Source organism: Diadema antillarum, unplaced genomic scaffold, assembly GCF_040938485.1.
Source record: "Diadema antillarum isolate AM-2024a unplaced genomic scaffold, OU_Dant_1.0 scf00000077, whole genome shotgun sequence".
Taxonomy (NCBI): domain Eukaryota; kingdom Metazoa; phylum Echinodermata; class Echinoidea; order Diadematoida; family Diadematidae; genus Diadema; species Diadema antillarum.
The window spans coordinates 920,362-935,082 of record NW_027270966.1 but is presented as its reverse complement, the minus strand read 5'-3'; the positions used below and the strand labels follow the sequence as shown (position 1 = coordinate 935,082).

The 14,721-nt window shown below is 36.4% G+C and overlaps 1 protein-coding gene across 1 annotated transcript in view; it reads right to left on the bottom strand.

Annotated features, from left to right (window-relative positions):
* LOC139717561 (uncharacterized) overlaps positions 1–14,721 on the bottom strand; it is an 80,722-nt gene that overhangs the window by 15,593 nt on the left and 50,408 nt on the right. Inside the window, exon 4 of the mRNA XM_071629069.1 lies at positions 4,889–5,145. Coding sequence (XP_071485170.1) covers positions 4,889–5,145 — 257 coding nt within the window. The remainder of the gene's footprint in view (positions 1–4,888; positions 5,146–14,721) is intronic.

Below are 14,721 nucleotides of genomic sequence, written 5' to 3'. Positions count from 1 at the left end.
TTTGCTTTATTTTTTTTTCTTATTTTCAAAAGACGGAGAACCATACATTTTTTCCTCATGTACCACATTTTGCCAATCTATAATCTCTACATCTTACGTATTTTGAGTCTGTCTACCCTACAATTCACACTTCCTTCCAACGTATATGAAGAACAGATAGGTAGACAAACGTTTAGGAGTGTGGACCATCGTTCTCATGAGAACGAGGGGTATAGCTGTAGGGATCACGGACAGACGGCGTGCCCAACTCTAGGTAATGAAATCCAGTACATTAGGCAAAAAGAAACAAATGTATTATTATCATCATTATCATTATTATTATTATCATTGTTACTATTGTCATTGTTATTAGTAGTATTATTTTCAATATCATTTGATTTGGTTTGACTTGATTTATTGGTTCATGTATTATCATTGTACGTGCACATTGTTGGTGCCATAATACATGAATATAAGTTGTTCTTCAATACTTTACACTATATAATCGTATGTACTGTCAGCAAAACGTACCAGCAATGCAACAATGATGATACAACAATTGTTACTCAGCCTTATCTACACATAGACAGGGCAGTTATGTCAGTGATCTGAGCACTGTTCTTTCAGCAACAGTGGGCCCTGTTCACGTTAGAACTAATAGAATACAATGCATCAGCAAAAATAACAGAAATGAACGTCCAAACTTAATGACATGAATGCACAATATGATTTCACATTCGATCGACATGCTACCATCTATTCTATCTCAGTAAGAACACGATCAAGTGTAGAATAAGAATGTATAGGTATAACGCGGTGGAACGCGGTATCATCTTAACAGGTGGCTTGTGTGATTAGGAGTCTACACTAGGATCCCTCTTCATTGACATTAATGTCCTCCCTTTGGGAGCACTATGTCGAGGGGACTGTACATAATCACGGGAGGGAGGGGAGGGGGAGGGTGAGGGGTGGGATTGAGGAGGATGCGCACGACTAGCCTTTATGAGTAGTATAATCCTTGTAAGTACTTTAGTGTCTGACGACGCTTTTAGGTCGGAAATCGATTTAAGGTAGGATAGAAAGTCGTATTGATTTATAAGAGTTTGCTCTAGAACACAATCAAAACCAGGAACCCGTAACTAAACCATCACCTGTATAGTAATGTAGTAATTATATCAATTCATATCCATCTACTAAAAATTTCTCGAGGAAGGAGAAATAGAAAAAAAAAATGCCTTTTATAATTTTCAGCATAATTATGATTGTGTTGATGTTCGCAAGTGTGGTCGCCTCTATCAGTCTACTCTGCACACACAACCGAGAAAGTCGAAGATGGCATATAGCTTTAAAAAATGTATAGATGGATATTTGAAATTTTGAAAAAAAAGGAATCTAAACAGTTTAAAGCCTAAAATACTTAACAGATTTCATCTTATAAATCACATGAAAGTGAATGTTAACTGATGGAGGATATTTTTTGTTTAATATTAAAATAGCTAATTTCAGCATTTGATCCCTCCACAGATTTATCTATCGTTTTCTTGTCGAAGTGGGGGTATTCTGTATTATTTCCCACGCGCTTACCGCATACAGAAGTCGAGTTTCCCTAACATTGCATGGAAGAATAGGCCAATGGCTTGCGATATCGTGCAGTAAACACAGTATACCTATAACAAATGGTGTATTCGTCATGCCATTGTTATTGGTTGAATGTGCAAAGAACAATCGTTTGATGTTGGTATATAGTGCACGGCTGGGTTCTATAACGAAGTAGTATAGTACCCTCAGCTTTTCTACACGAAATGATAGACGCTATATCATCATGTTAAACCGTACCCTATAGACCAATTTATGCACTCCGAACTGCCGAACTATAACCATCATGCAAGTTTGTTCCAACGAGACGTCATACTTTACCAAAGTTTCAGTCTCGGCGAAACTGAAACTTTAATGAATCTATAATTGTATATCTCCCCTCGAAACCGGCGTATAATCTTTAGTGTAATGCATTCGAAACAGTGCATTACTCGATCACTCAAAATACCTCCTCGGCAACGAACAAACCTGCACACATTAAGATGCAAGACTCACCGTGTATGTAATCCTATAGGGATCCCTTTTCTTCAACAAACTTCAGAAAGCGACTAAACCCTGGTGCCTTTCACAGTCAAACTGAGCGAGTGAATTCAAAGGGCCTGCTGTAGCTGGCAGGGCATGTATGACAAATCCGTAAAAATGTACCTGTCCATCAGAGAACCTCCCTTTGCTGTCCAGGTAAACTCTACATGCGCTGTCTAGCGGAAGATCCGGGCAAGGACTTTTTTTTTCTTTTCTCGGGGGGACGTGTTACATGATCAACTGTCAACGAATGGCCAAAACGATGAACTTCAACCCCACTGGGAGAGGCGAAAAGGACGAGATTGAAAAGTAGAGAGGCCCCCAGCGAACAGAAACGGATTCTATGAATATCGCAAGCCACTCCTTACCTGCAGATGGTCAATAATCAATTCTATTTTCATGATCTTCCGAAGAGCGATTCTAAAGATAGCAACGCGTCCTATCTTGCTATAGTTCATTCATTACTATTCTAGCCTCGTTTACAAAACTTTTCCATTCACCGCTCGCTCTAAGCTGGCAATATGTCGAACATTATTGCCAATTAGTATGTGAATTTTTACAGGAAAGTCTAGATTATGTTGTCAAATGGAGCACTGATGGCGTCACGAACAGGCAATGGGGCAAAGATGACCATCGAGTCGTTATTTTGCCCGTACTCTATTCTTTTTTATGCTTGATCATTTTATTTAGAAAATAGAAATAGTATGACAAGTTTGTGTTGATTGATACAAGGTAAGTGTGCTAATCAGGAGCTTAGCATGTTCGAGACTTATCTATCGCTTGTCGATGACAGGCGGCTCGTTACAAATATGCGTGGGCGCAAAACGTTCATACATAAACAAGATATTTGTCACGTCTTCCACACTTTCAAACAGTAAACATGACCGAATATTATAGATAGATAAACAAACACATACAAGGAAGCAGACCTCACCATTCTCTATTTTGTTTTTGTTTTTTAGCAAATACGTAAAATTATGAGGGCAGAAAAGCTGAAGAAAACTCGTACCTTTATCTTCACCCTTTTGCTCAATACCTCTTGCTTTCACGTATGATTATGTCATCACTCACAAATCATTATTATGCATTGCGTCTTGTATTCTTTTTGCGTAACAGGGGAATAAAATGCAAGGGAATTATTACGTCATACTTAAAGTTATCATCATACAGTAATGAGATGGAAGAAAGAAATGCATAAAGGAAACTACTATGGTTATGATGAAGAAATAGATGGATATGAGATCTCAGAGAAAAAGAAAGAAACGCAAACAAATCAAAACAAATCAAAGCATGGCTGTTCACCTCTGTAAAGTTATAATTCATTATACACTACGAGGCTTCACATATCACTGGCCCGGTGGCCCTCTGGCCGCTAGAAGAAGAAAAAAATGTGAGGTCACTAAAATTTGCGAGTATGTAACTTTATTTGTTTTTTTTTTTTTGTGCTTTCCTCATCCAGAATAGAAGAGAATAACTCCAGCTCAGTGCTTAAAGGGGATGGCTAGTAACTGATCAGTGGGAATTAGTGGGAATGCTGGGGGATGATTGTTCCACTGCCCCCTTGTGGGATTCATTTGAGAGTACATTATATATCTATTGTTGTGTGAAAATTATTTGCTTCAGAATGGTCTCATATTCAAGTAATGTGCAGTTTAATGCCCCGTCACTGTACAGGCATCCTAACCTGGAAACATTAAACTGCACATTACTTGAATATGAGACCATTCTGAAGCAAATAATTTTCACACAACAATAGATAAATAATGTACTCTTAAATGAATCCCACAAGGATTGGAACAATCATCCCCCAGCATTCCCGCTGATTCCCTCTGATCAGTTACTGGCCATCTCCTTTAATAAATTTTTGCATAGATATTACAGCTCGCTCCTGGGATCAGGGTTGCCACATCGCCACTGGCATGTATGGCAAACTCAATCTATTTTACGGCCAAATTCGGCCAAACTATTTTTCTCACGGCCAAATTATTCTATAATACATAAAGATAGAAGTAGGTAATTCCCTAATATGTTAAATACAATTTCATATGAGAGTGTGGTGTTAGGAAAATCATGTGTAGTCCTCAATTCGATACACTGTATCGAATATAATAGACGTACAGTGCTCTTTGTCACAGTACGTTGTATCGTGAAGCCTGTAATAACTGCCAATATATATCGAAAACTATCATACGGTTTTGTTAGATTATATTCTTTTCTAATTTTTCCTTTGTTACCTCTTGGCTACAGGATTTGACGCACTGTATCATCATAACTGCCAAAGTTTACATAATTATCTGTTCATCGTGTATTTTTGTGTTTTGTTAATGATATTTTTTTCGTTTTGTTTTCATTACATTTTATCGTAAAACATGCATACACAGTCTCACATTAAACAAAATTACACATGCTTTTTCTAAGTGCATAAATCACTTTCAATCTCAATTTCATTTCATTTTCGTATTTCTAAATGGGAAAAAGATTCATGAAATATGAACAAAATGAAATTATACAATATGTCGTTGTATATCATGCTGGATATCATGCTATGATTTCCATTTTTGATGTACAATAAAGTACTCCTAACATAGAGCATGGTGGTCAATATATCATAGTTTAATTAATAAATCTAAATTATTTCAGAAATTAAGTATACATCACATGAAAGGTATATTTGACTTAGACGATCTTCCTCATTTTCGAATATGTTTAAAGTGGAGAGGAAGCGGGGGTTGGGGTAAAACAAGCATTTTTTTTTTTTTTTTTTGGGGGGGGGGGGGGTATCACAACTTACCCTAAATGGCTCATCGCAGGAGATCTTGATGGTCGCTTTGACCCAAAAGTTCCCCAGGTTGATGGACCTGCTCCAGACCAGGTCCCGGTTGCAGCCGTAGACGTTGATGGTGCCCTTGAAGTCGCTGGGGACCGGGTCGAACATGTGATAGAAGAACGTCACCTCGGCGTTTCCCGCGGTGAGCTGCAAGGGAGGGGTCATGATGCGAGCCAGTCCCCCCGTGGTGTTGGGAGGCGTGGCCAGCCTCGCGTAGTGTCCTGAATAGGGGGAAATGCCAAGAGTTGGAGACAAAATATTGCGTCTCTTTTTATAGACCTTCAGAGTTCTCTTAATCTACATCGATGGCTATCATTGTTCAAAATAACTTTATAGTTTATACGTAAAAAAAAAAATACTGAAAATAATTCAAATACCTTTCCAATATTCGCTCCTCCCCCCCCCCCCCTCTCCACATCATAGACGGGTTTTCTTATAAAAAAAGTGTCTGTGTAGATAAAACTCCAGTTGCTCCTAATTCAAGTACAATGGCATTTATGCATTGGAAGTGCAGCTATCACGTTGTGTTTGTTCTTCTTTATTTAGCCCAATTATTTTGCCTCAACTAACTGATAAGTGGTGTACCTGTTCCTCTGTTGTTATTTGCTAGCTTCTTCGCTTTATTCTAACCGGAATACCTGCAGTAGATTATCATAATCGATACTCTATAACTCTAATCCTTAGCATTATTACATAATCACGCTTATGGTGCTTTTTTAATGGTGATTGTGATGATGTTTACTTTTATCAATAGTTTTTCTCTCCAGATACTAACACAAAACAAAACAAAAAAGTGACATAAATCACGGCTTAAAATCATTTCTTTAGATACATTTTGGGTGGGGATGATGCATGCGTCAGTCATTAACTACAAGCCGGAGGATCATTATCAAAACATTCAACTAATACATGTTGGTTTTTTTCGTGACTCGATGATATAACGAATTATTTTCAGAGTGACATTATTTTTTTTTTTTTCCAGCGCAACGTACAAACGGTGGAATGTCAGAAATGTTAGTCCGCGTTAATCCAGCCAGGTTTAGAGCGCATGTCTTATAGGGAGCGGGATAAACAGAGGACAAGTTCAGGAAACCGCCCAATAAGTCACGCATCCTCGGAGAGCGGGCTCCGTAGGCGAGTAACAGACTCCATCACAGCAACATGCAGCCTATATTAACTGTGGGCTCGAGTCAATGTCTCTTAAAGCTCCTGTATTGTCATGGTATAACGCCTATATTTCAAGCAAAGCCAAAACTGTTCTATCTGAACGGTTGATCTTTCTAATTCCCACACGTTTAAATATCCTCGGCTAGGCACATTTGAACAAATAACAGAACAGGGAAGATACTATGAGATCGCAGGATAAAATAATACATACACACTCATCCACACCCATACACACACACACACACACACACACACACACACACACACACACACACACACACACGCATAATACCCTGCATCACAAAACCAACAAAAAGTTGCCAAACACGGATCTTTAGTTAAGGACAGATTGTGGAAGAGCAGACTCTAAGCTTTAAAATGATGAATAACTCAATTGAAATGGACTCTCCTAACCTATCTTAATATTTGAAAGAAAGCACATACTCTGGAAAAGTGTGAACCGAGAAAAGAGGCTCTGAAGTGCTGGGTCTATTCAAGCGCTAATCTTCACCAAACCGTGCTACCTGTGCGATGAACAGGACAAAAAGAGCCTGGGTGTTAACCACCGGAGCAACAACAATGAAGAGATTATCAGAATAACCTGAAATTAAAGATGTTCTATTAACACATTCTGTCCATGATAATGCCAACTTTCAAAGCAGTAGCCTTATCTCTTAAAAAAGTTACTAGACTTGAAACTGAAGAGTGCACATAAGGATATCAAAAATGAAAAGGGCCGCTACGACATACCTGATCTCACTACTCTACAAAAAAAAAGAGTAGAAAAACTACTGAAAATGCACTTTTCCATTCATTTTATGATCCCAAACTTAAGAATAATGTAGAAGAAGGGTAACTCTTTCAGAAATATGAAAAACCCAATATTGACTTGGTTGACCCGTTTCACCTTTTTTTGAGTCCTCACGTAAAATCAAGGGGTGCGGCTTTTTGTTCGTTTTGTGATGCACGGTATAGGCCTATATGATAATATAAAGAGCAATTAAATCAATTTCTCCTTCTCATTGTTGTTTCATGTGTGTAAATGGGAAAATGAAACTACTGACTCTCGCATCAGTTGTTGATATCGAAGCAAATTTTCTCTCAGACTTCATTATTATAGGTTTTCCCGCCAATTTTGCACTTTTGTCAGTCCAAAATCTTATTGCTGCATTCAATTTAGCAAAAATTAGCGTAGATGACATGTTCAGGTATTTCAATTTTATGATCTCGTCATTCAAATTCAGTTTGGAGCATTCAAATTACCTTTAACCTCATTCTAATTAACACTTTTTCAACTGAAATTCGTAAGACAAGCACCATTTCGTTATTCACTCATTCAATATAGAATGATATAGTCACGTGATCACGTTATATGCTGCGCTCGTTCATTCGAATTCAATTTTTGGAATCCAATTTAACATCTTCTGCAGCCTATTTAGCACACATGTTTAAGCTTTGGTTCTTTCTTTAGTTTCTTTCATCATAGTTTTTTAACCATTATTACATTCATATCTTCGTATTCATTTTAGAGATTTTGGCAACATTTTTTTTTCCAATACGCTTATTGAGTCTACCAGTCCGAAGAATACAGATGTGGATAGTACATCATGTGGCCACAACTTATCTGGCCGTTGAGCGCTTTATTCCGGGTGTGTCGGCCAGTTCAAGGAAGTCAAGGTTATGATGCTAAAATGTTACTATAATTCTTTCTCTGTCTTCCTGAGATATACGTCATTATCTAACTTGCGCTGTCATGACTGTAAGAAGATGAAGTTAATCTGTAGTACTGATACATGTAGGTCTATAATGACAATCCGCCATGTATATGACAGAAAGGGGCGTTACCGAACAACAAACTCGAGTTATGTAGGGTCAAAGATAAATTATGATACTTTTACTGCTTAACAGCAGCCTATGTGGATGAAACAGAAACTCACATAGAAATACACTTTAAAATGTTCTCACCTTTTCAAAAAAGAAATAGCATGACGTAAATTTGAATGAAAATGTTTGGAATTTGACTGCCCATTCGCCAAATTGAATGACTCAAAAACCCTGAACGTGGAGAACCGGCCAATTTAAATGCCCTTTTTTACGAATTCGAAAGCCACGTGTGCAAATTTCATTGATCGAAATGCTAAATTGAACGCACAAGTTGCAATTTTGAAAGACAGACCGTGTGATAACGAGGGCTTTTGCTAAATTGAATGAACTTTTTATCAAATGGACTGACAAAAGTGCGAAATTGGCCGGGAAAACCTATATTTAACAACGTAAATGATACGAGTTTGAAAGAAAGGCGAAGTTTGCAATGCTTGTTTATTAATTTGTTTACTTCCATTTTGATTGGTTCTTAATTCTTTATTTCGGCATTGTTTGTTTTGGGGGTGTATCTGATGTGTCTGTTTCCCGATCGATTCTCAAAAAAAAAAAAAAAAAAAAAACTAGACTCGGGTTTAAAAGTAATCTACCTTGCCAGAGACTCTAAGGTATAGTGTATCCACTCAGTTTAATCCATGGACGTCTGTTGACGTCAGAGGAGTGTGTGTCACTGACAACATCAAAACTATAAACCAAGCTGGTCGCCGAGTAAGGTGGATATCTTTTGTTGTTGTTTTTTTTTGTATGTTGATATTATTATCGTTATTATTACTATTATTATCATTATTGATGTTATTATTATTATTATCATTATTATTATTATTATCATCATCATTTTCATTGTAGTTGTTCTTTCCCCAAGGAACTTCATCTTTATTAAAGGCATAATTTACCATGTGCAGATGAAACAAAAACCAAGCATTAATTAGTGCTTTAAAATAGTTCTAGAATGTGAGTTGGGGATAGAAACAACCACTGTAAAAATCTGAATCGGTAAAATCGATGTTAAGTATTGTTAGATACACAAAATGTGAAAAATAGTTATAATAAAAATGTTTCCAGACTAAACCGTCTACAGTTAAGGTTTATTTAGAAAAATATAGATATCTCCTTATATTCAAGCTTTATCGCGAAAATTGTATGATAGGATGTTCTGTGGTACAACAGATTTTTCTATGTCTACTAAATATCATATCTGGAAAAAAAATTAAATCACTGTTCCCATTGGTCAACAGGACAGGGCTTCAGACCATTATACGGGTGTTATTGAATTCAAAGAAGGGGTGGGTTAATTATCCTAATTGTTGTGATCGTACAGCATTTGCAATGGTCATTCGCTGGACATCAGTGAAACTTACATAGGCTACGCTTTTCTTGATAAGCCACTCATTTTGTTTTGTTTCTTTGTTGTTGTTTTTCATAGACATTACATAAATTCAAACATTTAAATGTTCAAAGTACGTGACAAGACACTCTCCGATATTTTTTTTTTCATAACACTTTAAATGAAATGATTACTGAACGCTTACATATTATCTAATCCTGTAGGAGGTTGATACAAGAAATAGAAGTAAAAAAGAACAAAACAAAGCACAAACGTGTTCCTGTACAAGGCTGTATATCCTCAGGTCCCAACGAACATACTATTGCCATTTTGATCTGACCAGTGCCATGGCATTCAAAGGACACCTGCTCTTTATGTAATTTTGTATTAGGTAATGAGGAATACTGAACATGGAACAAAAAAAAAAAAAATGACGAAGAACAACAACAGAAATGAGACCAGAATAGGTACGTTATAGGAACGAATGGAACAAGCGGAAAAATCAATTAGGACGATTATGCACATATCCTTGAAAGTTGGAAGCAACAAGATAAAAGATAATGTAGGTCACACGATAAGTTCAAACATACACATACTCGTAACAGCAGAGGGAAGAACGTTTTACTTGTTTTAAAACATGTTATTGTGACGTCGTATGAGAAATAGGTTTCCTACTATAATATCACATCTTGACGATAATCATGATTCAACTGCAGTGTTATTATTTGAGTTTATCATAAGAGATTGAATGGTGGAGGAAACTAAGCATTATGAAGTCGGTCGAATAAAAATGAACATAGGAAGAATTTTGCGAAATTGATGAAGCTTAAATAAAGCTTTAAAGCTTAAGTATTAGTGCGTAGTATAATCTTTGTATTCCATGCTGAACCTTGTTTGTTGCTGTTGTTGTTGTTTTTTCGCCCATCATAGACGTTGCAAGGCCTATTATGCATATCTATGATCGTTTTACAAAGCCGTTGTCAGGGTGATGCCGTGGGCGTACCAGGTGGATGACTCAAACAGTCAAAGCTCAGGTGTTGCACCTGTCAAAGGAATTCATGTGTATTTCGGGGCCACCGGGGAGAGAAAACGTCTTAATCTGTAATACTTCCATGTGGTGCGACGCATTCTTGACATTGTGTCATTATATATATATAAACATATGTTGTTATATACATGTAATTTATCTCGGATATTACATGAATCTTTTGCAAATGTTTGAACAATATCATTTCATGACATGTATACTTTGTACTATGTTTTGATTTTTGTTGATTGGAAATTTATACTATGGATTTTGATTTTCGTTGAATGGAAATAAACTGTGATTGATTGAATTGAATTGAAAATTGAATTGAATTGTGTAACTTGTGTTCTTTAAGTATTTCAGCGCTCGAATTTGGTCACTTGAATTTGCCCCTGTTCGACTCTCTGATTGGTTTCCTTATTTGTTTCTGTTTTTATCGTGAGTATGCAGAGCAACGCTATTTTTTTTTTTGTTAGTATACAAATGATGCACAGGATAGAGTGCGTTTGCCACGAAATAATCATGTGCATCATTTGTTTTATAAAATGGGTCGAAAACTAACAGCATTTTTCACGTACCTTTGTGGGTCAATACCAGTCAGCTACATGTAGCACTCGCTCAAGAGTCAAGATGTCCGAAGATGTTCGTCCCAAACATTTACGCACGTCGCACTCGGAAATTCCGCACATATAAGTACTGTACGTATAGGAGTATACGTACGCCACATCACATATTATGCACAAGAAAGGCCGGCCGGCAGCCCGAACTAGAAGTTGTTTACAGGATTGACAGCGCGTACAGTAGCGCGCGACGCACTTGTAACAACAACTGATGGAGTGCGCACTGCTAGTGTAAACATAATGACGTCAGGCCGTGCATGTTAGTGAGAAATTAATGCACGCACACGGTCATGACTCATTTCAGCGCTTCCAATTGGTTACATTCTTGAACCCATTTTATAATTCAAACTAATGTTATCATGTTAATGTGTTACACAAATGGGGACATTCATAGTCATCATTTTCGTTCTTCTCAACTTGAATATAATGAAACCTGTGCGCGAGAACGCCATTTTCCTTATAGGGTGACGCAGTGTGTTGTCTTTTAAACGACACTGTCCACATTTCGGACGCAAAATCATCGTTACTCGTTGTAAGTCTTGTTCTGTTTTGTTTGATCATGTTGTTTTTTATGTTCATTACATTTCAAACATGATGAATGTCTTCATAAATAGGATAATTAATGTATAATGAAGTACAATGTATAAACGTCTTTAGAGCGTACATATAACCTTGCAAACTATTATACATGTGCAAGCCATGCAAGATGATCAAGCTATGACAAAGATGCGAAACACAGAACATGTATGAAACACGGCAGGCTAAAGGATACGATACGGATAAAGTTAGATGCACTGTAGCATGCCTATCTAATGGTCAGCGGCAAGGAGAGTGAATAACCCAGTGCATCGCTCGGAGAGCTTGCCCGGTAATTGGAGCCAGGGATTCCGTCTTCCCTACTTCCTGCTCAATCAGCAGTGATCGACCGGATAACTTAGCTTCGTGCCAACTTCAAGATTCAAGACATTTTTTAAAGCTAAAAATGAACAATGGATATCATACAATACGATGGTCAAATATCTATTTTCGTCGTTCTCATTAAGTATTTTGCCAAGATTCAGTGGTCACATAAGCACAGGCTGCCAGGAAAATACAAACTAGTTTATCCTATGCTGTTACCCGTTATATCAATACAAAGAACATAAAGATCGAAATATTTTGCAACCTTATGTACCACGATAATGTGATCGAAAATGGTGGCAATTTGTTTTTTTTTCTTTTCTCTTATTACCTTTGTTTCAATATCTTTTCCTTCTCCAATCTCTCTTCCTCCCTCCTCCTCCCCTCCTCTCTCTCTCTCTCTCTTTCTCTCTCTCTCTCTTCCTGAGGGCTTTGTGAGGATGCCCGGCGGATTATATCGTTCCTTAAAGATTCATGTTTAAAAAAAGCAAACGCAAAAAAAATCAAGCAAAAAAAAAAAACAATACAAAACGAAACAAAGTCATTACATTATTACTTGTTTATAAAAAAATGTTTGTTTTCAGCTGCTCTTGATAAGAGCGGCGCATACTTTGTTAAAAGTTTTTTTCTTATCACTCGGCATGTTTAAGGGAGCTCTACTTCAAGTTTACAATAAGGTTGTGGTCAATCAATCTCGTTGTATTTATATGCACACCATATACTTATACAATGTATTAGGAGAAACTCCAGGGGGCCGTTGCATAAAAGTTACCATTGTGGTAGCTTTGCCATCTAATGGTAACTTCCATGGCATTCTTGATTTTGATTGGCTGTTGAGTATTGTTGCCATGGTAGTTACCATTGAATGGCAAAGTTAAAAGTTACCATAATGGTAACTTTTATGCAACGGGCCCCAGTTGTATGTTTTAGACCTTTGGACAATTTGTTTGTTTGTTTTTTTTTTTCATTTATCTATCTATTCAGTTTCATTTCAACAGGGATGAGTAGACAGGTGCTGTTCTTCATGAGGACCTGAATACATACAATCACACAATACACAATATACAATCAATGACATTTACAAACATACTAGTCACACAAAAAAAGATAATACACTGCAAAAAGTTCGGTGTTAAATAGTGAACACCAAGCTGGTGTTAAAGTTTCGGTGCTCATTTATGGTGTTAAATTAGCACCTCCGGGTGTCATTTCCAAATTTTAAACTGTTTTTTGAAGAGTTTCTTAGTAACTGCACTTCTTGTTGATTTTTAATTTAAACAAGACGATCAAGAATTTTACATTAAAATACTAGATTTTTGAAAAAATGTGAAAATAAATTTACACCAAAGTCACATCAGCTGGTGTGGTCTCTTATTGAAGCTGGACGGGTGTTAAACCATTGATATTAACACCAACAGATATCAAATCAACACCATGTGGTGTCATTTTTGAATTAACACCAGTACAGTGTCAGAATAACACCAGGTACAGTGTCAAATTAACACCACGAAGTGTCAGGTGAACACTTTTCAACACCATCACAGTGCATTTTTAACACCTGTGGGTCCTTTATTGAAGTTTGATCGGTGTTAGATTTAACACCCGTGGTGTTAAATCTAACACCGATGTTTTTACAGTGTACCATGGTGGCTAGGCCCACATATCTGGCCAAAAACATTGAACAAATTATTTTAAAAATGGTGTCTTAAATATGTCTTAAAACTGCGGGAGCAAGTTCAATCCACATTATTGTCTTGTTTCCCACTAAAAAACAAAACAAAACAAATGCCGCCACCATGGCAACGCATTACTCAATATTGATCAAAAATGTGTCCTGCTCATTTAAAAGATATGTCAACCACATGTTGTGCAAAGCCTGAAATCAAATGCTCAAAAACTGAGTGAGTGCACTGTGAGCTAAATGCACTGGTAATTTGCATGATTGTCATTAAAAAAAAAAAAAAAAAAAAAAAACACTCAGCAAAGAAAGAAAGTAAACGCTTTTTCAAGTTTAGATTTCTCATAGAATATTTGGCTGAAAGCTAATGTATTATATACCATATTGGAGGTAATTTGATTGGCTATCAACCTGGTAGGTCAACAAAAAGGGAAACTTAACGCATGAGTGAACACCATTGTTTTTTTTTTCTATTCCAGGGCACAAAAGTAAAAATAGCAAAACTGAACAAGTGTCATTCATGCGTTTGTACTCTTCCATAGAACTATAAGAACAAACATCAAATTTCACACAAAAAGAAACATGAATTAAGTTGCAAAAACAAACCTTTGATCTCTATGATATCTTTAAAGCCTAAAAGACCAATGAAGGCTGAAAATAATGGAAGAAAATAAAGCATCTCATGTGAAATCTAAATTCAAATGAAATGAGAGAAGAAGTAATAATTAACAAAAAATTGTGCAAATTTGAGCTTTTTTTTCAAATTTGGAGTTGTAATTAATGTTTGGTTTTTGAAATTGTCACATGAAGTTTAAATCACTAGTTAAAAAAAGATAAATTAAGAAATCCTGCTCATTTAACCATCTTTTTTTTTATTCCCTATGTCATTTGAAGTTTGACTTGACAGAAAATTCTTATTTTTCCCCTTTAGTTTCCCACTTTGTTTTTCTCAGAGGTAATAAAGACATAAAAAGGAACAAAAACTTATTCTTCCTTTTTCATTCATGTCTTTCATTGTGTAAAACTGGTCTTTTGTTGTCAATTTTTGCAATTTTTAATTTTGTGCCTTGGAGGACAAAAACGAATGTGCTCACTCATGCGTAAAGTTTTCCTTTTTTAATTAACCTATGAGCTTAATAGCCAATTAAATTACATTTAATAAGGTATATAATACATTGATTTTCAAAGAAATCTTCTATG